The 23,655-nt window shown below is 36.6% G+C and overlaps 1 protein-coding gene across 1 annotated transcript in view; it reads right to left on the bottom strand.

Annotated features, from left to right (window-relative positions):
- Positions 1–2,754: 2,754 nt before the first annotated feature.
- The window catches only part of LOC101895440 (protein tipE), a 199,147-nt gene continuing 178,246 nt past the window's right edge, over positions 2,755–23,655 (bottom strand). Inside the window, exon 2 of the mRNA XM_020038451.2 lies at positions 2,755–2,830. Coding sequence (XP_019894010.2) covers positions 2,755–2,830 — 76 coding nt within the window. The remainder of the gene's footprint in view (positions 2,831–23,655) is intronic.

Here is a 23,655-nt window from a genome sequence, read left to right on the forward strand (position 1 = left end):
ACGGATGGGCACCCCTAGATCGACTCTAAATGTCCTGAAACGGATTGGTCCAAATCGTTATTTCGTTGAGTCAAGTTTTGGTCGTATCAAGCGATGTATACCCAATGTAAACATATGGCTGAGGGTATAAAAAAGCCCCAAAATAAAATGCTCCAATTTTCGTTTTTACTAGAATTCGAGTGAGTTTTCAGAGGTCTGAGCTAAACACACCACTCACTGAACCACGTTTATGTACATTAGTCGTATTTTCTAAAGTTTTTCTTTGTTTGTCGTTGCCGAAAATTGAGGCTATTTTGAAATATTGGGGCTATGGGTAATGCATCCAAAACCTTTATAATACTTGAAAAAAAGAGGAACCGTTTCATGGGCGGATAAAATAGCAAATAGTGGTTGTGATGTGTGTTTGCGAAGAGTTATTTTCTGCTGAGAATCTGAAATCTGTCAATTTTCAGCTGAATTGGTTGAAAAAAAGTTGTTGAATGAATCCTTGACCGAAAATATGGACCCGGAGATATCGTTATGTGGAGACTATTACAAAATCTGTCAATTTTCAGCTGAATTGGTTGAAAAAAAAAAATGAATGAATCCCTGACCGAAAATATGGACCAGGAGATATCGCTATGTGGAAACTCTTACAAATCGGGGGCCGTTGTAGCCCATTTTCAATATAAATTAATCCAGACCTAGGCCAAATTTGTAGCCAAATTTTAAAGTTTTAGTTGGCAAAAGTAAAATAACAATATTTAAAAATCTGGAAGTTCCGTTTAGTTAGGGCTATACATATATTGAATATCTTTTGGGAGGAGTTAATATAAAAAAAAAAAAAATCCAAAATCTAAAATTACTGATAGTTTGATTGGAAATTGGGACGGGTTACAGTTACATGAGGGCTATAGCTAAACGTGAATTGATTTATTTTTCATTCCCTGGGAATATATAATGGCTGTGTAAAATTTCAGAACTCTGTCTTCAACATTGATTTCAAAACTAGCACGGACATGCTAAATTGACATAGAATTTACGTCAATCATAAATGAATATTCGGTGAAGATTTCGTGGGCTCGTTCAAGGAATGCCAAATTTAATATATCCCTCATTTTTTGGTGGAGGCTACAAAACTGCTGGAATGTTCCTAACTTGCAAAAACAAAGGGAGACAGCCGGATATCATAGTTAAATCTAATTAGTTTTTTTTTTAATACCTATATTTTATGAAGCTTCAAATGAATTTTCGGCATGACGAATTTAATATTCCCCTCCATCTTAGGAGGAAGGGGTATAAAAAAGATGTACGCCGAAAACTCCTCACATAATTCTTATCATATCTTCCAATGGCTTCCTGCGAATTATTTTAATTTATAACAAAGACTTATACTCAAATTAAAAAGACCAACCCCAAGTAAAACCAATTAAAAATGCTATAAATATTATCAGTTACCAATAATATTCTGAACTAAAGCCGACATCCCTGTTTATACACAAAAAGAAGCCTTTTTTTTCTCACGCCAGGACGAATTTTGTGAAAATTTCATTTTACCTTATTTTTGGAATAAATTTCAAATGAAAATGTATATATTTTCCGGGATTACATGTTTGGGTTATCAGTCCTATTGTCCTTCGTTATGTGTGTACAAGGGGTAGTACTATATTATGTTATCTGCCTATATATGTGTGTGTGTGTTGTCGGAGAATTTTTTTTCTATGGTTTCGGGTCAGATTAAAGTTGTGTTTTGTGTTCGCTTAGCCAGGGCGATAAATTAATTTATAAAATATATACCTTATTAGATGTGTATATATATATATGTGTGTGTGTGACTGTATACATAATATGGGTTTTTGGGGGGATTTGATTATAATTTTGTTTGGCTGTTTCCTAATAGTTGACCGGCCGCTGACCATCCATTCATTCATTTATTTGACCATAAAAATCCCTTCCACAATAGGGCTTGGCCTTTCTACGACTCTCTATCTCCATCTCTCTTTCTCCCACTCTTATTGTTCCACTAAAAATATATATATATTATGAACTTATTTAGTAGTAGATATATATAAATATATTTATTTATATATGTGCATGTTTGGTTTGGTTTTTTTTTGTTACTGTAGTTGATGTTGTTGTGTTTCAGTTTAGTTGATTTCGTTTGGGCATTGTTGTTGTTGTTGTTGCTGCTGCTGTTTGTTACCTTATTTAATATTGTGGCTGTTGTGTTGTTAATTCTGGTTCTGGATTTCATGAGATTTATGGTTTTCCCCCAAATTTTCTTTTTCAATTTACATTTTTCTCCGGTTTTTAATTCGTTTGCTAGAGTGTTGTTCTTGTTGTTATTTCGTTATAATTTTTATATAGTTTGATTGACACTATGATGGAAGAACAAATAGATTATCCGTAGTAGAACTAGTAGTTGCTGTTGTGGTCGTAGTCCTCGTCTTCGTCGCTGTAGTAGTAGTAGTTGTTGTTGCTGTTTTAGTACCAGTCCCTGTTGTTGTTGTTGAAGTTGCTTTGTTGATGATGTTGTCGTAGTTGCATTTGTTGCTGTCGTGTTGGTTGTACTTGTTGCTGTTGCTGTAGTTGTCGGGGGCAATGCTGTCCATGTATGACGGTTTGTGGGCGTTGATGCTGTTGATGTCCTTGTTTGTTGCTGTTGTTGGCATGTTGTAGCCTGCATTATTAAGCTCGACACGGGTCGTTATTAGCTTCTGCTAAAAATCACTACTCGTCGATGGATTACCTAAATTGCTCTCCACCGTGTCATCCTTATGTCAGAGCGGTGGGTTTGTAAACTTCAATGGCCGGCGTCAGCATATCCACACGGGTTGATATTGAAGTATCACTGGAAGGAGATGGGGAAAAGAGGAGAGGTAAATTATAGAGAAGAGTGGCATTATTTGAGGTAGTAAATATTGTATCAGATTATTTATTTTTCGAGAGTGTAAATTTGAAATGTGGTCCTCCATACCTATAGAAGAAATTGAGGTCTTCTACTAGCTATAGAAGACCTTGAGGTCTTCTACTGGCTATAGAAGACTTTGATGTCTTATTCTTGTCTATAGAGACCTTGAGGTATTCTTTTGTCTATAGGAGACCTTGAGGTCTTCTTTTGACTATAGGAGACCTTGAGGTCTCTTATGAGACTTTGAGGTCTTCTGATTTGTTGCCTATAGAAATGCTTGAGGTCTTGTACTGGTTATGGAAGATCTTCTGCTGGCTACATTAGACATGATGTCTTCTACTGGCCATGGGAGACCTTGAGTCTTTAATTGTCTATAGAAGACCCTGAGTTCTTCTATTGTTGTAGGAGATCTTGAGGTTATTTTATTGTCTATAGGAACCTTAAGGCCTTCTATTGTCTATAGGAGATCCCTGTGGTCCTCTAGTGGCTAGAGAAGACGTTGCGGCTTTCTACGGGCTATAGAAGACCTTAAGGACATCCGCAAGCTATAGAAGACCTTGAGGTCTTCTAGTGGTTACCCTAAGGTCTTCTAGTGGCTATAGAAGACCATCCGGTCTTCTACTGTTTTTAGAATACCTTGAGGTCTTCTGTTGTCCATATGAGATCTTTGAGATCTTCTACTGGCTAAGAAGGTCTTGAGGTTTTCCATGGCTATAGACGACCTTGAGGTCTTCCTCTGGCTATAGAAAACCTTGAGGTCTTTCACTGGTTATAAAAGACCTTGAGGTCTTCTACTGGCTATAGAAGACCTTGAGGGGTGATCGACATTTTGGTATTTTTGGTGCCAACCTTGCTTTTCAAAATACTCCAGACACAATAGTCCAAGGATTGGTATCCGGAGATTTTGTTGGCCATTGGGCGCTGGAAATGAATCGAGGAATCTCATTTTTTAAACCATTCCTGGGTGGCGCGTGCTGAGTGCGATGGTGCTGAGTCCTGTTGGAATGTCCAAAGTCTGCGGCCAAAATGTTTGCGTGCCCAGGGCTTTAATACACCCCCCCCCCCAAAAAAAAAAAAAATCGCCATAACATTCGGCACTTATTCTGATGCCCACAGTCGATTAATATGAGCGGAGAGCGACCATCGGCTGTTATGGCGGCTCACACCATCACCATGGCCAGCGCTTGAGTTCTGGTGGCCAACCGAAGGTGCACTTTTTCAGCTGACCTCTTTGGCAAGTAAACACGATCATTTTGTTTGTTTACAAACTGCTGCACAACGAACGTTTTTCTCATCGAGATAACAAGTCGGCAGTTCATCACTTTCGGCAAAGTGAAACAACTCTTTAGCTCTTTCTAGTCTATTTTCTTCCTGTTGCGGTGTAAGTTCTTGCACTTTTGGAATTTCAATGGCTTTACCACGAGCCCATTTTCAATATTTGTCGAATGGGGTATTGCGATATGTTCAGCTCACGAGCCATTTTTTCGGCCACTGCGACGTTTCGCGGGTTTTCGATCAAGTCGCTTCTTTATTTTCGAACCATTTCTGCTGATGTTGCTGTTTTCTTCCGTCCACTTCCTTAACGTCGGGCTATGCTACCAGTATCACGGTAACGAGCTATGGTACGAGACACAAATGATTTATTACATTTAAATGCTGGAGTGCTCTAACGACAGCCACTTGCGGTTTTCCGGCCAAATATGAAGAAATTACACCGCTTGAATTCCATCACGAATAACTTTTTTTCTGGAAATTCTCACCGAAATGCTTTTGTACGCTTGTAAACAATATAATAAGCTGTCACTGGAATAATTTTAACAGCTTTCGGACTAGTGGCTTCGAAATGACAGCAGTCTGAATTTGGTTGCAGTTTTTTCATATCATCCTGTATAGATGACCTGGAGGCCTCCTGGCTGCGAATTTATGCATTTAAAGAATCCGTCCCACTTTTAAATCCATTGATGTCTTTAAAATCACAACAGACCAGCACATCAACCCAAAAAATTGTGTTAACCTGCCATCGAAACTATTTGCACGAGTCCAAATGGGAAATCATGCAACATATTGTCGGTGACTAGCCGTTGTCCTCATTCCACAAATGGAATTCGTTTAAAATTCCACTGAAAGCAAAAACCCAAAATCTACAAATAACCGATGCTTTTGTATGCATTTCCATTGATTTGATCCACGTGACTAAAACCTCACATTGTGTTAAAGCCGCATTTCGTTTTGATTAAGTGAAATGTGTTTTTTTTTTCGGCTCGGCTTGGTTTGGCAAGAGAAAATAACTGTATGACGACCAGTGGAATGGTGTCATGGGGTGGAATGGAAATCGATGATAAATTTTCGTTTTAGAATAAATAAAATGGCTATATTATCGTTTGAATTTTCATTTTTGCCCCCAAAAATTGATCAAAATTCTGATTATTAAAATCAGGAAATTAGTATCCCTATTCTAATACCGCAGCGTAATAGAGAAGATAGGTATTTTTCCATCTCAAAAAAATTTGCGATTATGAGCCTTTAAATTGTAAATATTTATACCCTACACCACAAGGTGGTCAGGATATTATGTCTTCGTGCATTTGTTTGTAACAGGCAAAAGGAAACGATATAGACCCATAGTTCCTTTTGATGATCTGCATAGAATCACATTCTGAGTCGATTTATGCATGTCCGTCCGTCTGTCCGTCGATGTATTTTTGTAAACAAAGTACATTTCGCATTTATTGCCCGATCCAGATGAAATTTTGCACAAATCATTTGTTTGGCCCAAGGACGAACCTTATTGAAATCGGAGATAATCGGGAAAAATTTAGATTTAGCTCCCATATATATCCTCGTCCGATTTGCCTTTTATTTGTGCAACAAACGTGTAATATCAGCCCGAACAGTATGGAATTTTGCACATACTGCCAAATTAGGCCTGCAAATAAGTATGCCAAATTTGATCAAAATCGGTTAAGATATAGCTATAGCTCCCTATATATTGTTCATTCCGATTTGTTATTTTTGTCCTCCGCAGCCGAGATATGCACTCTATAACAACCATATTTAGGGAAATATATCAAATAAAGCTCAGAAATAGCTTTGCTAAATTTATCGAGATCGGTTCAGATTTCAGATATAGCTCCCATATATAATTTTGTCCGATTTACCTTTTATTGTGCACCAAACGTCTAATATTTGCCCAAATGGGATGGAATTTGGCATTTATGACTGAATAGAGTCTAGAAGCTAGTATGGTCAAAATTGGTGAAGATCGGTTGCGATATAGCTATAGGTCCCATATATATTGTTCATACCGATTTGTTATCTAAAGCCGTAATATGCACTTCGTAACAACAATATGCAGGGAAATATATCAAATACAGCTCAGAAATATCTTTGACAAATTTTATCGAGATCGGTTCAGATTTGGATATAGCATCCATATATATCTTTATCCGATTTCAAATTAATTGTGCATAAAAACTTTTAATTGTTATGTGGAGCTCTAGTAAATTAGCAAAGTGGTGTAGGGTATCATAAAGTCGACCCCGACCGAATTTAAGACATTCTTTACTGTTTTTTTCTTTAAATTGGTTTCACTCCACCCTATTAAAAATCATCACGAAATGTGATTCGAATTTTTTGTGTTGGCATGCGTTGCCGAACAAAATTGCAACATCATCGAAAAAAAACAGAGAAAAAAACGTTGCCATGCGAGCCGGCATTCATGGCCTGGGTTAATTCGGTGTGACTTGTTTGTTTAGACCTACCTGGCCCAGTGCAAAATCAAACACAATCCAAATTAAATCCAATCAAATCACGAAACATGCCAGGCCATGGAAACTAAAGTTTGCAACAAAATTGAAATCGTCAACAAAAAAAAAAAAAAAGAAAAAAATGTTGTGATGAATTACTTTGCTGGCCCTAGGAGGCCGATGGCAACAAAGTGACCAACAGAACTAACCTATATTCATATTTTTATGCCCTCCACCATATTATGGAGGGTATATTGAGTTTATCATTCCATCTGTGGAAATCACTCTAGCTTCAGAATGAAATGAAGTAGGTTGATAATATTTTACTAAAATATGTATTATTATGTCTGCAGGTCCATGTAGGTCCACGTCTTCGTATAGCCATCTGATTGCGGTATTTTGATGATTTTAGCTACATTATTTACCGGAATTGTATCAAATTTAATATTTAAAGTTCGTAATAGATACTGCGGCTTAAGACAGAAAATTGGCCATGTAGGTCCACGTCTCCCCCCATATAACGGTACCCCCCTATATTCGGTATTTTGATGATTTTAGCGACATTATATGTCGGAATTGTTTCAATTTGGTATTCGAAGTTCGTAATGGATACTACAGCCTATGACAGGAAATTGTCTGTGCAGGTCCACATTTTCGTATAGCCCCTATAAAACGGTACCCCCCGATATTCGGTATTTTGATGATTTTAGCGACATTATATATCGGAATTGTTTCAATTTTGGTATTTGAAGTTCGTAATGGATACTACATCCTACGACAGAAAATGAGCCATGTAGGTCCACGTATCGTATAGCCCCCATATAACGGTACCCCCGATATGCGGTATTTTGATGATTTTAGCGACATTATTTACCGGAACTATATCAAATTTGGTATTTGAATTTCATAGTGAATACTACAGCCTGTGACAGGAAATTGTCTGCGCAGGTCCACGTCTTCGTATAGCCCCCATATAACGGTACCTCCCGATATTCGGTATTTTGATGATTTTAGCGACATTATTTACCGGAATTATTTCAAATATTGTATTTAAAGTTCGTAATGGATACTGCAGCCTATGACAGAGAATTGTCTGTGCAGGTCCACGTTTTATAACCCCCATGGTACCTCCCTATATTCGGTATTTTGATGATTTTAGCTACTTTATAAACAGTTTTTTTTCAAGTTTCGCATTTGAATATTGTAATAGCTTGTAACAAAAGTTGCCTATGCAGGTCCACATCGTCGTATAGACGCTAATATACGGCTACATTCGGTATTTTTTAAGATTTTAAGAGAATTTTTAATGGATTTTTTTTTTGAAAATTGTTAAATTTGTACCAAATGGTGGAGGGTATTCAAAGTTCGGCCCGGCCGAACTTACAGCTTTTTTACTTGTTTTAAAATAACTTCAGTTACTAATATTTATGTCACTACGTTCAATATTTATGATAATTGGCACCTGATTTATTTAAACGCAAAGCCTAAACACGAAATGTTAATTATTTTCACAAGTCACCCCCTGGAGGTGTAAATAATTACATGAATTTTTAATTACAACAAATAAAAGAAAGTGTTGTTTCAAAGCAGAGCCAAAAATAAAAGCAAATACACTCACACATTCCTATATTTTACTTTGTTCAATACATCAAATCAATAAGAATTAAATACAAATAATCAATCACTCACACACACACCTACTCACACCCCCACATCCTTACACACACGATCTCAAACAAAGACACAAAGGAAACGCATTTAAGCACCAATACTTCGACAATCCCATATTGTTTTCCTTTTGTAAATAAGTATGTGTTGGACTTATGTAAAAGTCTCTCTTTCTCTTTTTACACATCTGCTCAATTCGAATCTATATCTGTGTATGTGTAAATAAAAGAGTATATATTAAGACTCAATACCAGGATAACAAAAAAAAAAAAGGAAAGAAAGAAAATAAAACACAAAAACAATAGAAAGCAATTAAATAGTACAAACAATAAAAGTCATTTCACCAACCTCCCCTTGGGGCCCACCCACCAACTCTTTCTACTCCTCAACCAGCACATCCAACAACCTACAAAAATTAGTATGAAATTACCCGACCAAAATGTTGTTTGATTCACAAACCTCCCACATTTGCCACCTATTAAGTGTGTTTTTGTGTCGGTAAGGACTTGATGGTATTGAGCGAACACATGGAAAGGTGTATGAGACAATCCAAATGGGTTGAGCGTTAGATATAAAAACGAGATCTTAAAAGAATATCCATGGAAAACATATTCTTAATAAATCTTCTTCATAATTCTCAGGAAAGAATTCTAGAAATTTCATTTTTTTCTTGATATCCTTGAAAAAAAAATATTTTCAATTAAAACAAGTAAAAAAGGTGTAAATTCGGCCGGGCCGAGCTTTGAATACCCTCCACCATTTGGTAAAATTTAACAGTTTTCAAAAAAAAAAAAAAAATAAATAAATAAATAAAATAAAATCCGTTAAAAATTCTGTTAAAATGCACAAACAATTTTCTGTCATAGGCTGAAGTATTCATTATGAAATTCAAATACCTAATTTGAAATAGTTCCGGTAAATAATGTCGCTTAAATCATCAAAATGCCGATTATCGGGGGTACCGTTATATGGGGGCTATGCGAAGACGAGGACCTGTGGTATCCATTATGAACGATTCCGGTAAATAATGTCGCTAAAATCATCAAAATACCGAATATCGGGGTGAACTGTTATATGGGGGCTATACGAAGACGTCGACCTACATGGCTCATTTTCTGTTTTGTGCTGTTGTATCTATTACGAACTTCAAATACCAAAATTAAAACAATTTCGGGAAATAATGTCGCTAAAATCATCAAAATTCCGAATATCGGCAGATACCGTTATAAGGGGGCTATACGTGGACCTACATGGCCCATTTTCAATACAAAAGTCCTGCAGACATAATATACATTTGAGAAAAATTTTATAAACCTACTTCATTGCCGAACCCAAACGAGGCCCGATACATCCACGAAGACCTAGACATCAGTTGCCGAATCCACCCTCAACAAGCTGTCGAAAACGAATGAATCTCAATCCGCCTACGAAGACCTGAACAGCTGCTCCCTAGGATATCCTCTGTGATTTGCTTTTATAACACAGGTCTCCAATTTGCCGTTAGACGGAAATACTTTTTTCCAAGACTGGCTTTCATTAAGCCATTAAGTTGGCCGGTAATTCATTCACACAGGGGCTTCGGCTTGCTGTTCCGCAGGAGTTTCGGCTCTCTGTTTCACAGAAGCTTCGGCTCCCTGTTCCGCAGGAGCTTCGGCTCCCTGTTTCGCAGGAGTTTCGTCTAGCTTGGTAGTAAAGTAGCCGTAGTTATAAACCGTATCTAGACTAGTTACCTCGCCCCTGTAGTCGACCCGAATAACAAAACCTGAGCTGCCGAACCCAAACGGGGCCCGATACATCCACGAAGACCTAGACATCGGTTGCCGAACCTACCCTCAACGAGCTACCGAACCCGAACGAACCCCGATCCATCTACAAAGCCCAGCGCATCGGTTGCCGAATCCACCCTCAACGAGCTGCTGAAAACGAACGAATCTCAATCCGTCTACGAAGATCTGGACAGCTGCTCCCGAGGATTTCCCCTGTGATTTGCTTTTATACCACAGGTCTCCAATCTGTCTCCGAAGCCCTGTACGTCCACATCTACTTTGCAAACCCCGATTATCCACCATTCGATGAAGTTCTCGATTATATTCGTCAACATCCCGAATGCCGACATGACCGAGAACAATCATCGCGACTCCTGATTTTATTCAAACGTCGAGAACCGACGACCACAAGTTCCCGATTACCATCAAATCGTCAACAGCCCTCATCACCCGATCACCAAAATCGTAAATCCGGATAGCAGTCAAATCGTTGACAACCGACGACCACAAGTTCCCAATTACCTTCAAATCGTCAGCACAAACGTCACCCGAACGCAACACCGCAATTCCCGATCTCCTTCAACATGACATCATCATTCCCGATTATCCACGAGCCGTACACCTTCTTGCCTACATCGAATTCCCGATCATCAATTTAACACCATTACATTGAATTCACGAACACCCTCGAAGTCCATTTGCCATCCTACATTCGATATTTATCTGATTGTATTTCAATCAGAATAGATTGTAATTTAGCATTAAAGATCAATAAAACATCCGATTTTATTCCCAGGAAAGGAAGAAATCTACTCATATTATTTCATAAGCTTTAGTGGGTCCTTATGGAGACCCTGGGTACAGCAGAGCTTACCTCAGCCGACGAGAAAACCACGTTACAATTAACCCTTCTTTTTCTGTGCAGTAAAATGTTTTTTTTTTTGGAAAATTCGACATTTTGTCGATAAACTTCAAGGACTTCGATAGACCGAAGTCCTTTGTACCTTTGTAAGAACCTAAAGTTCAATTTTCCACAAAAAATTATTTTATACCTTTTGCACCACAGGGAAACCTCTGGCATATTTTTCAGATTCTACCATCGATTTTGCAAGCAATATCAATGGTAAAAAAATGTTACTATTTTCTACGTGTCATACCCTTACAATACGATCTTCAGAATACATTGTACGAATATTAAATTTTCAGCCCCATGGCACACCTTAACAATTGTAGGACCTGTGTGCAAAACTAATTCGTACTGTTTTGTATTTTTCATTCAAATTTTACCAAATATCAAATCTTAGCACAAACCTAATCACCAATAGTGAGCCTTGTACCATTTCTACAAGCCACGGGTCGGCCTTTGGGGAATGGCTGTTACATTGGAATTATAGTACCTCTCCTAGGATAAATATACGATTTTTGGATAAATATGAAATCGTGTGTTCATTGGATTGTCTTCTCAGAACACATAGATATGAAACGGAGGAGTCTTATCATTTAGTTAATTACCTTCACCAATCGCTCATATCCTCCCACACATTCAAACCCGCTCGCCCGCCAGCCAACAAATGACTGTGTTTGTATTTAGAAATTAATCAATCAAAAATTGTTGAAGGCATGTCAACTGCAATAACAAACGAAAGGACATGAAATTGTGCTTTGGCGACCAGTTGTTAAACGAAACGAACGAACGAAAGAGCGACAGTAGCAACAACATAAATCGCTAAGTTTGCTTTTTTGCTAGATTTAGATTTCGTTTGATTTCACTTTTGCCAACCGTTTGCTGGATTGTCAGCTGGACGTTTTCTATTGAACTTTGTGTCGCATAGAGGCCAAACTAAAAGTTGTCCAAAGATACGGAGAAAAAACAGGTCTTTGTGTTCGGAAGCAATGAATGAACTAATTTAGCAATGAGGGAGGACATGGGTATGTAGGTGGAAGGGGAGTTCGGAGGGAGAGAGAGAAATGAATTGGTTTTGCTTACATTAACCTGGAGTTGAAATGAGGGGGCGTTAACATAGCCAAGGGGGGTTTGGTTAATGTAACTTATTTTCACAGGGAAAATGTAAAATGGTTTTGGGAGAAATTTTTGTGGGTTGCAATGTTAAAGCTGTAGTTTTTTTCTGATAATTTTGAAAATTCGTGAGAAATCTTTGAAATATGTTTGATCCAAATTCATCAAATAAATTTCGGATTTATTCAGTTTTTATCTCATGGAATAAAAAATGCATTTATTTTTAATTAATTAAAATAATCCATAATATATATGGACGATTTCGTTATCCATCCATACTAATTGAGTATCGAAATAAATTTTAATTCCTGCACACATAAATTTCACCTGATAATTTATTTAAATTGAAAATATTGAAAAGTTCGTTGGTGGCGGTGGTGGTGGTGCACAAGTTTTCAATGCCCACAGAAACCACATTGAACCAGTCTCAACCACCAACAGTCAGATGCAGTCTACCTTCTGGCTGACGGGTATTGAAATTTCCGTTTATTAATATCCGTCCAATGCACCCGGCACAATGCAAATGTTGTCATGCAGAGACATGGGACGACAAAGTGTAAAGTGATTTTCCGATAGATTCACGTTTGTTTTTGTATTTTAATTATGAAAAAATAATGAAAAATGCTTGAAGTTAATGTGCGGATTGCAGAAATGAGGTGTATTAGGATGCAAATTTTCACTAGGTAACAATGCAAAAAATTTTTCCTGAATTTTAGTACCTCATATAATTTTGGTTCAATTACCAATTTTATACTGCAGAAGCTAATACATAAATTCAGAACTCCAGGTCCCTGCAATAGTAACATTCGATACATCCTACAAAGAACCTATTTGTATAACATTTTGTAATCTGCGGATGCGTCACATCCGACTTTATATATAGAATACCAGAAAATTCATCATTGGTACTACAGTTAGCACCTTTCAAAACTTCTAGTAAACTTTATTATGGAATTCTTAAAACTTAGCTTTTAGTTTTTTTTTTTAATTTCAGACATTTTTCTATCCATCCACCACTAAGGGTCAGCATATTGAATAACAAAAACGCTCGAAAAAAACATTCGATCCTTTCTAAGATGTGTTAGGAAGATGGAATATATCGGTCCACTTCTTCTGGTACTTTGTATTCTGGTATTTTGAATAACCAAAACGTAACAGAACCCGAAATAAGTATCCGGCTCTCTTTATATTTCACACAACTCATTATTTCTTCTAACACAAGATCTGCTGTAAAGATGGGATATATCGGCCTAGTACCTCCCCCACAAAGGCCAGAGTTTTGAATATCTATGAAGCTAATAAAACACGAAATTAACATCTGATTCCATTCAGACTAGGTATATCCCAATATTTTCATCAACACAAGATCTGATAGGACCATTTCTTCTGGTATCCCCCCACATAGGGTTTACGATTTTGTAAAAGAAATCCCGCAAATAAAGTGAAATAAGCATCCAGCTATTTTTAAATTTCACACCAACAAACATTTTTGCTAACACAAGATCTGTTATGAAGATGATATACAGGGTGCGATGAAAAAACTGCAACCAATTTAAGACTACTGTCATTTCTAAGCTACTCGTCCGGCAGCTGCTAAAATTATTCCAGTGATAGCTCATTATATTTTTTAGAAGCGTACAAAAACACTTTGGTGAGAATTTTCCAGAAAAAAAGTTATTCGTGATGGAATTCAAGCGTTATGGTGGGATTTCTTTATATTTGGCTGGAAAACCACAAGTGGCTATCGTTAGAAAACTCTAGCATTTATATGTGAATAAATATTTCGTGTTCTCGTACCATCGCTCGTAACCGTAATACCGGTAGCATAGCCCGACGTCAAGGAAATGGACGGAAGAAAACAGCAACATCAGCAGAAATGGTTCGAAAAGTAAAGAAGCGACGACTTTATCGAAACCCGCGTCGCAGTGGCCAAAAAATGCCTCGTGAGCTGAACATATCGCAATATTCCATTCGGCAAATATTGAAAAATGAGCTCGGGTTAAAGCCTTTGAAATTCTAAAAAGGGCAAGAGCATCCACGGCAACGGAAAGAAAATAGACTCAAAATAGCAAAAGAGTTGCTTCGCTTGGCCGAAAGTGGTGAACTGCCAAATTTGGTTTTCTCCGATGAGAAAACATTTGTTGTCCAGCAGTTTTTTAACAAACAAAATGATCGTGTTTACTTGCCAATAATGTCAGCTGAAAATGTGCACCTTCGGTTGGCCACCAGAACTCAAGCGCCGGCCATGGTGATGGTGTGTGCCGCCATAACAGCCGATTGTCGAATTAATCGACCGTGGCATCAAAATAAATGCCGAATATTATCGCATCAGAATAAATGCCAAATATTACCGCGAAAATAATCTGGAGGATGTATAAAGGCCTTGGGCACGTAAACATTTTGGCCGCAGACCTTGGTCATTCAAACTCCTTGGACTCAGCACCATCACACTCAGCACGCGCCACCCAAGAATGGTTACAAAATTAGGTTCCTCGCTTCATTTCCAGCGCACAATGGCCACCAAAATCTCCGAATACCAATCGGTTGGACTATTGTGTCCGGGGTATTTTGGAAAGCAAAGTTGGCACTATAAAAGTACCAAAGTGTCGATTAGCTCAAGCAAGCGCTTCGCCGGGAATGGGCCAACATAACGCAGAGCAACTTTCGAGCAGGGTGTGACGGTTTCATTGGTCGTTTGAAGGCCATAATTTGTGCCAAAGGTGACCAATCCGAAAAAATCTAAACTTATTTTAAAATGTGATGTGATCTCACCCTGTACACCGTACCGCTTTTCCAAACATAGAGGGCTGTTTAAAGTCTAACACCTACATCAACAACTCATGGAATTTTTTCCCATGTCGGGTCTCGAATTCTCAACTCTCGGTTTTGTAGTGGCAGATGATACTCCTTACTTGGTAATGAGGAGAATATGTTCTTCTGCTTTGTATTTTTGTGAAAGATAACCCATTATTTGTAACCTATCGGTAATGCAAAAGGGCTTGCTGGGCTGCAGGCTCTTGAATAGAAAAAACAAATAAAAAAGGAGTCGAACTATTAATACTCTCCACCGTTTGGAAGGAACTTGAAAAATTCCAACGAATTTCGAAAAATTCCATATAAATGATGTCCTTTATACGGGGGCTATACGAAGACGGGGACCTGCATAAGTATGTTCTTGTCATAGCCTGTAGTACTCATTAAAATCTTCAAATACAAAATTTGAAACAATTCCGGCGAATAATGCTGCTAAAAGCATAAAAATACCAAATAAAGAGAGCTATAGTTATATGGGGGCTATACGACGAAGTGGGCCTGCTTACAAAACTTGTAGGCATAGACTGTAGTACACATTAAAAATTTCGAATACGAAATTTGAAGCAATTCGGGTGAATGATGTCGCTAAAATCATCAAAATACCGAATATCGGAAGGTACCGCTATATGGGGGCTATACGAAAACGTGGAAAAATTTTAGCCTTCTAAAGATAGACATCGCTAAATCGTCTGAGAATTTTACGCCGATCCAGCAGTGTCTATCATGGATATTTCGAGGAGTTACAAACGGCTAATATACAAAGCCAATATACCCTTCATAAAATGGTGGAGGGTATAATATCAATAGGTTGAAAATTTCCAGAGGTCATAATATTAAAATTCTCTCCCAGTATCATGTCTCCATTACACCCCAATAAATAGTTCTGCTTCGCATTACTATGAGAATATGAACACCTTCCGTTGCAAATGATTATAAAATTATTATTAACCCGCCGCGGCGATGGTGGTATGTGCGTGTGTGTATGTTTACATATTTTCGCAATTAAATTTGTATTGGTGATTTCCGTTAATAAAATCCGCACGTATTTCGTTGTTGTTTATTTTGTTCACGTTCTACAAAAATGACATGGTTCGTAGTTGTTGGTTCTGCTTTTTTTTAAGAAATTCTATGAATGCGAATATTCAATAAAAACAACAACTATTAAAAAAGAAAAACTACATATGTACATATGTGAGCGTGCGGAAGTGAGCGTCATTTAAATTAATAAAGATTATAATCATATTTAATAATAAGTGTGGATAATTTTTATATTTATTTAATTAATAGTTTTTCTCATGAGAGGCCATGAGCGAGCAAATGTTTTAAAAAACAATTAAAGGATAAATGATTCTATTCAATGAGTGAAACATTTTATGTGCCTGGGTGGTTATCAAAGGCACTCAAATCGGGCAGATAAAGTGATGTTTATTTTCCCGGCCCTAGGAGGAGTGTAGAAAAAATAATAAAATTAAAATGAAATGAATCAGGGTTCAACAGTTTCGAAAAAAAAAAAAAAAAAACACTCCAACCACCCTGCGGCATCAACAAACAAATGTTCTCTCATCATCGTCATCATAAAGTAATAATGGATCCAAAACAATATGTGATGGGATTTTATTCTCCCGTCAATCATTTTCTAATAACTAAAGGGAGAAAATCCTTTTTTCACACACACACATACACACACACAACATAAGTTTTCCCTGTGTACACACATATTGTCTCAACAACAGCGCATCCCACGTAGCACAAACAAACGGAGAGGGCAGCAAATTTCCTCTCCTCTCCCATTTGTTTGCCAAAGGATATAATAATCAACATATTTTTTATGTTGCCATTTAAATCGTTAGTCACGTTTTTCAATTTATTTTCCGTTTTTTCTGTGTTATTGTTGTTGTTTGTTTTTGCTTGTGCAGTGTTTTTTTTTTTCTGGTTTGAGCTGGGTCGGTTTCATAAAACTGCGCATAAAACGAAAAAAATTTTATAGTTTTTTAAAATTATTTTTGTTTTTGTTTTTATTATAGATTGCCATTGTTCCTCTCTCTCTCTCTCTGCCATTGCCATTGGCACAATGGAATAAAATTTCACATATGGCCGAATCCACAAAAGGGAAAGGGGGGAAGTGTAAACAAATATATGGGGTTTTATTATTAAATGCTGAAGCAAAAGAAGAAGTTATTCCAAAGGGCATTTCACTTAAAAACACATTGGAAGTTCTTTTTAAAAAAATAATTTTGATGGGAGAAATTTGACTCTTTGTTTGTGTGAATAAATAAAAATTGAAATGAATAAAGAAATTAATATGGGTGGTACTTTTTATATCCTCCACTATAGTATGGAGGGAATAGTTTGTCATTCCATTTATAACACCTCAAAATAAACAATTTGTTTTACATATTTTCTTAATAAGCATTACATTCTATGGTGATTTAATAATGTCTGTCAGTCTGTCCGCTTGTGAAAATCACTCTAGCTTCCGTTTTGAAGTAGGTTATTACTGACGATATTATTCAATGGAATTGCATCAAATTTCGTATTTGAATATTGTAATGGGATATGATAAAAATTGTATTCCGCTCCAGGTCGTCGTATAGATACTAATACAGGGTGAGATAAAAAAAACTGCAACCAACTTCAGACTGCTGTCATTTCTAAGCCACTCGTTCGACAGCTGTTAAAATTATTCCAGTGACAGCTCATTATATTTTTTACAAGCGTACCAAAAATTGTGTTGAGAATTTTCCAGAAAAAAAGTTATACGTGATGGAATTCAAGCGTGATAGTTTATGTTTGGCTGGAAAACCACAAGTGGCTATCGTTAGAGCGCTCCAGCATTTAAATGTGAATAAATCTTTTGTGTCTCGAACTATCTCTCGTTACCGTGATACTGGTAGCGTAGCCCGACGTCAAGGAAGTGGACGAAAAAAAACAAAAACATCACCAGAAATGGTTTGAAAAATAAAGAAGCGACGTGATCAGAACCCGCGTCACAGTGGCCGAAAAATGGCTCCATTCGGCAAATATTGAAATAATAAACTCGGTGTAAAGCCTTTGAAATTCCAAAAAAATGTCAAGAACTTAAACCGCAACAGAAAGAAAATAGACTCAAAGGAGCTAAAGAGTTGCTTGGCCGAAAGTTGTGAACTGCCGAATTTGGTTTTCTCCGTTGAGAAAACATTCGTTGTCCAGCAGTTGGAAAACAAACAGAATGATCGTGTTTACTTGCCAAAGAGGTCAGCTGAAAATACGCACCTTCGGTTGGCCACCAGAACTCGAGCGCCGGCCATGATGATGGTGTGGACCGCAAGCCGATGGTCGCTCTCCGCTCGTATTAATCGACCGTGGCATCAGAATAAATGCCGAATATTATCGCGAAAATATTCTGGAGGGCATGAAACATTTTGGCCGCAGACCTTGGACATTCCAACAGGTCTCAGCACCCACCACTCAAGAATGGTTACAAAATGAAGTTCCTTGCATCATTTCGCACAATGGCCACCAAAAGCTCCGGACACCAATCCGTTGGACTATTGTGTCTGGAGCATTTTGGAAAGCAAGGTTGGCACTAAAAAATGCCAAAGTGTCGATCACCTCAATCATGCGCTTCGCCGGGAATGGGCCAAAATACCGCAGAGCAACATTCGGGCAGCGTGTGACAATTTCATTGGCCGTTTGAAGGCCATAATTCGTGCCAAAGGTGACCAATTCGAACAAATCTAAACATATTCTAAAATTTGAAGCTATTTCCGACATTTTTTGCTTTCATTCAATAAAATAAAAAAAAAAATTAAAAATTATGGCGTTTGACTTTGTTGAATTTTTTTATCTCACCCTGTATAATTAGGCTTACTAAATATAATACATGAAATTTCCTTTATTTTAAAAAAAAATCTTTACGATTTCTTGACGTCAAATCGAGAGCCTCATGTTCTTCAACTTCTTCCTAAAGAAAAATCTTGAATTTTTCTAGAATACTTTCAAGGACTACGCGCCAAAAAAAATTTTTTTGATTCTTCAATTTGTACGTTTTGCCAAGAATAAAAAGTGAATCGGATTATATTGAGGAACTTCCATGACTCGTGGCCGCTTAGTAGTAATTTGTAAAAATGATTGGATTTCTCAATTTTTTTTTCAAAGGACTTTTTGGTCGATTTTTAAGGATTTCGAGGCAAAAGGAAATGTTAATTTTCTTCGGCAATAAATTGTAGATTTTATTCGGACTTAATGGAATTTATATGCAAATCGTGAATTTTTAAGTAAGTACATACATTTTTATAACTTCTTAGTTTTCCAATATCATTCATGTTTCTATGAATTTATTTTAAGAACTTCCCGATTTAAAATTGTGGAATTTTTAGGACTATCTCTTTCTGTTCACAAATCGTAGATTTTTTAAAAAATATTTTAAACTTCTTCTTGACAAAAATTTATGGATTTTTCAATTCGTGGATCAAGCATAATTTTCAAGAATTCCCCGGGATTCGTTAACTTTTTCCCAAAAAAATCGATTTTTAAGGAACATTTTGAAAGACTTCGGAACTTTCTTGGCCGAAAAAAATAAAATATTTTTATGGCCGCTTTAAAAAACTCTTGAACTTTAAAAGTCCTTATTTTGCAAATTAAATGTGTTGTTTTTATTTTCCAGATAAAAAATTGTGAGTTTTTGGCGAACATAATAAAGGCTTCCTTTTTAAAAATCGTGAATTTTTAAGAATATTTTTTACGACTACTTGGACAAAAACCATGGATTTAAACATTCTTTTTTTCAGGGAGAATGCGTGGATTTTTTAAGTTTTTTTAGGACTTCCTGACATAAAATCGTAGATGGATAAGAATTGATTTTTCTGCCTTTGCAAACACTGCAATCCATACCACACCTATGTACGGACAACTGGCACCCCGGTTCCTTCCGAAATTTTTACTTTTCTGAATTAAATACATTTTAGGTGGAAAAGTTTTTTTTTCTTAGTTAAGCACCGCGAAATGTATTCGAATGCATTTTTGGGTACGTCGCTCCCAGCAGGGTCACAGGTTAAGTGTAAGTGTAAATCGACTTATATTTTCTAATTTGAGTATATTTAGAATACATACTGTGTGTCATGTTCAGGGTTTTATACTTTAACAGAATTTCAATCCACTTAAAATTCTCTCCAAAACGTTTTATAACGTCCATGTTTTTGTTATAAAAATTCTTGCTGAAGTTGTTGATGACAATTTCATGTCAAATTCATATCATACAGTCTTCGCATATAATAATATTTAATTTAAATAAATAATCAAATAAATTTTGTGGGGTTATAAAAATAAACTTATCACATCACATGTATGAGTTGATTTTTTTTATGGCCAAAGGCATAAAAATGAGAAGGAAACATATTTAATGTCCTCATCAATGTCAACATCGTTACGATAAGGCTGAGTGCTATTAAAGAGAAGCTAATTTAGAGAAAATTTGAAAGTGAAATTTATGCTCATTCAAGGACTTGAAAATTAATGAAAATTCCACCAATTGCGCCCCAATATAATTACTTTAAAGGTAAGAGAAGATTTACTGCCTTTTGTAAACATAGCTTGCGATCTAGGAACATTATAAAAATTTTTTGAATTGTAAACCCTTATAAATCCACTAAACTTTACCTTGCCCATTTCATAACATCAATGAATTTGCTATGACAAAAATGTCAAAATACCAACAAACATCTGTATCAAACCATATGACCAACACAACCTCCTGATGTTTTCATTTGAGTTATTTTTTCGGGGTCACAAAAATAACTTAATTATTTTGTTACAATTTCCCTAATTTAGTTGGTGACCATTTTTGTTTGGCTTTTTTCTCTTTTCGTACAAATGTTTTTATGATTTGACAAATTTTACCCAGAGGTCACTTTACAACACTCCATTTAGTGGTGCTACAATTGAATTTGACACACACTCACAGGACTCATATAAAATAAAAACAACAACAACAACAAAGAGAACAACACAAATAGTTGGGATATCATGATGTGAAGATCTAGGCCATGTTATTTTTGTTTTGGCAGGCCATTCTTAGTCCCGTCATGGCTAAACTGTCATTTCATTCCGTTTCGTTTACATGCGTTCTGTGTGCGATGCAAAGTGATTGAAAGTGACCATTCCAACAGCTGTTGCTGGAATTTCTGTTCCTCCCCCGCCCCCTCCTCTACACCATTTCCAAATTCAGTTGTGAAAATATGTTGAACAAAGACTGGCTAATCTAGTGGATTTTTGGCTGGCCATAGAATTTATGCCATTGAAACAGATATATGTATGGGTGTTTGTATGTTTATATATATGGAGATTTAATTCTGATGAGTGGATCAACAACTGAACAACAACCATTGTTTGCTTTTCAAATACCGATTATGGCATTAAATTATTCGAGTTCATATTTTGCAGTTTTTATTGAATTAAACATTTTGTTTTTCGATACTGCAAATCTACGATAAGTGTTTATTTGTCCGTTGGTTATGGCTCCAGCTTTGCAGTATTAAATTTCAGGCTTGATTGCATTTTTTAAAGGTCCATTGAAAAATATTGAAATGTTTATTATGGAGCAATTTAATAGATTGATGGAGGCGACAGCGGAAGTTTTTGGAAAAAAGTATTGAGTACTATAATTGAGTACTATTATGCCGATTTTTTATGGCTAATAACTTACCAAATTTTTTCAAGACATTTTTGGAAACTCTAATGAAAGCATACCTGAAAAAGACAAATTAAGAAATTAATATTAATAAATTGGTTTTAAAAAAATATTATCTTAAAAGTTAAGGGCCGTATTCACAACACGTTAAAAACAGAGTGAGTGAAGAAACAACGGGGCGAATATTTCATTCCCTGCTCTATGTTGAAACTTCATTTTTGGCAAAATCGGGTATCCTCAATATCCCTAAAACTTAGAATTTCCATCACATGAAGACTATATTTTTATTGACTTTTTCTGAAAGGAGTTAATCTACACACAGAGGATCCAAAATATCAAATGACAGATTATATGGTTGCAATTTGGGCACAAAATCTCCAAACTATCGAAAAGTGGGAGGTACTGATAGCTTAACTCTAGTTTAGTAAAAACTCTTCTTTTATTTGAAATTTTTTCCAGGTAGGTATTTTTGAGAGGGGCTTGATATTTTCTCCTCTGGGTATGTCCCACACCGGTTTTCCCGAACCAAAGTTTTCCAAATTTGATAAATTTTATGTTCAACGCCGGCTGTGCGATATATAGCTTTTATTTTTTTTAAACATAATTTTAATGGGTTATGCGATTGAAAAAACCCATGTCTCTGGACCCGAAAAAGGTATTAGAACAAATTGTAGAATTTTGAAAAGATAAGAGTGTCAGCTATAATTTGGCATCAATTGACCTTCATGATGGGCCCTTTTTCGGCTTTTCGGGGGTTTTATAAAAAATCTGGGTCCAAAAAATCGATAATTTGACAATTTATTCCGAACAGAAATCTGGAGTTCCGGGTCTGTTCCCAAAAAAAAAAAAAAAAATAAATATAAAAAATAGTAGGTAAAAATACCTACCAATGTGAAAAATATAAAAAAAATAAAATTTCCAGGATTGATAACATTTTTGAAAAAAAAATTCAGGCTTATCTTTCATCATTCGCGCTTCTTAATCAGTATTAAAAAAAATACATGGTGAGATAAAAAACTGCAACAAAGTGAAAAGCCACAATTTCACATATTTTTTTAATTTTATTGAATGAAAGCAAAAAATGTCAGAAATAGCATCAAATTTTAGAATAAATTTAGTTTTGTTCGAATTAGTCACCTTTGGTTCGAATTATGGCTTTCAAACGGCCAATGAAACCGTCACACGCTGCCCGAATGTTGCTCTGCGGTATTTTGACCCATTTCCAGCGAAGCGCTTGCTTGAGGTGATCGACACTTTGGTATTTTTTAGTGCCAACCTTGCTTTCCAAAATACTCAAGACACAATGGTGCAACGGATTGGTATCCGGAGATTTTGGTGACCATTGTGCGCTAGAAATTATGCGAGGAACCTCAGTTTGTAACCGTTCTTGGATGGTGCGCGAAGACTGAGATGGTGCTGTGTTCCGTTTGGAATGTCCAAGGTCTGCGGCCAAAATGTTTCTGTGCCCAAGGCTTAAATACACCTTCCAGAATATTTTCGAGATAATATTCGGCATTTATTCTGGTGCCACGGCCGATTAATACGAGCGGAGAGCGACCATCGGCTATTATGGCCGTCCACACCATCACCATGGCCGGCGCTTGAGTTCTGGTGGCCAATCGAAGGTGCACATTTTCAGCTGACCTCTTTGGCAAGTAAACACGATCATTTTGTTTGTTTACAAACTGCTGGACAGCGAATGTTTTCTTATCGGAGCAGTTCATCACTTTTGGCCAAGTGAGGCAACTCTACCTCTTTTGAGTCTATTTTCTTTCTGTTGCGGTGTAAGTTCTTGCACTTTTTGGAATTTCATGGCTTTACCCCGACCTAATTTTTCAATATTTGCCGAATGAAATATTGCGATATATTCAGCTCAGGAGCCATTGTTCGGCCACTGCGACGCGGATTTGGATCAAGTCACTTCTTTACTTTTCGAAACATTTCTGCTGATGTTGCTGTTTTCTTCCGTCCACTTCCTTGACATATGTCGGGCTACGCTACGAGTATCACGGTAACGAGCGATGGTATGAGACACAAAAGATTTATTCACATTTAAATACTGGAGTGTTTTAACGATAGCCACTTGT

This window comes from Musca domestica, unplaced genomic scaffold (assembly GCF_030504385.1).
Source record: "Musca domestica strain aabys unplaced genomic scaffold, Musca_domestica.polishedcontigs.V.1.1 164, whole genome shotgun sequence".
NCBI classification, from domain to species: Eukaryota; Metazoa; Arthropoda; class Insecta; order Diptera; family Muscidae; genus Musca; species Musca domestica.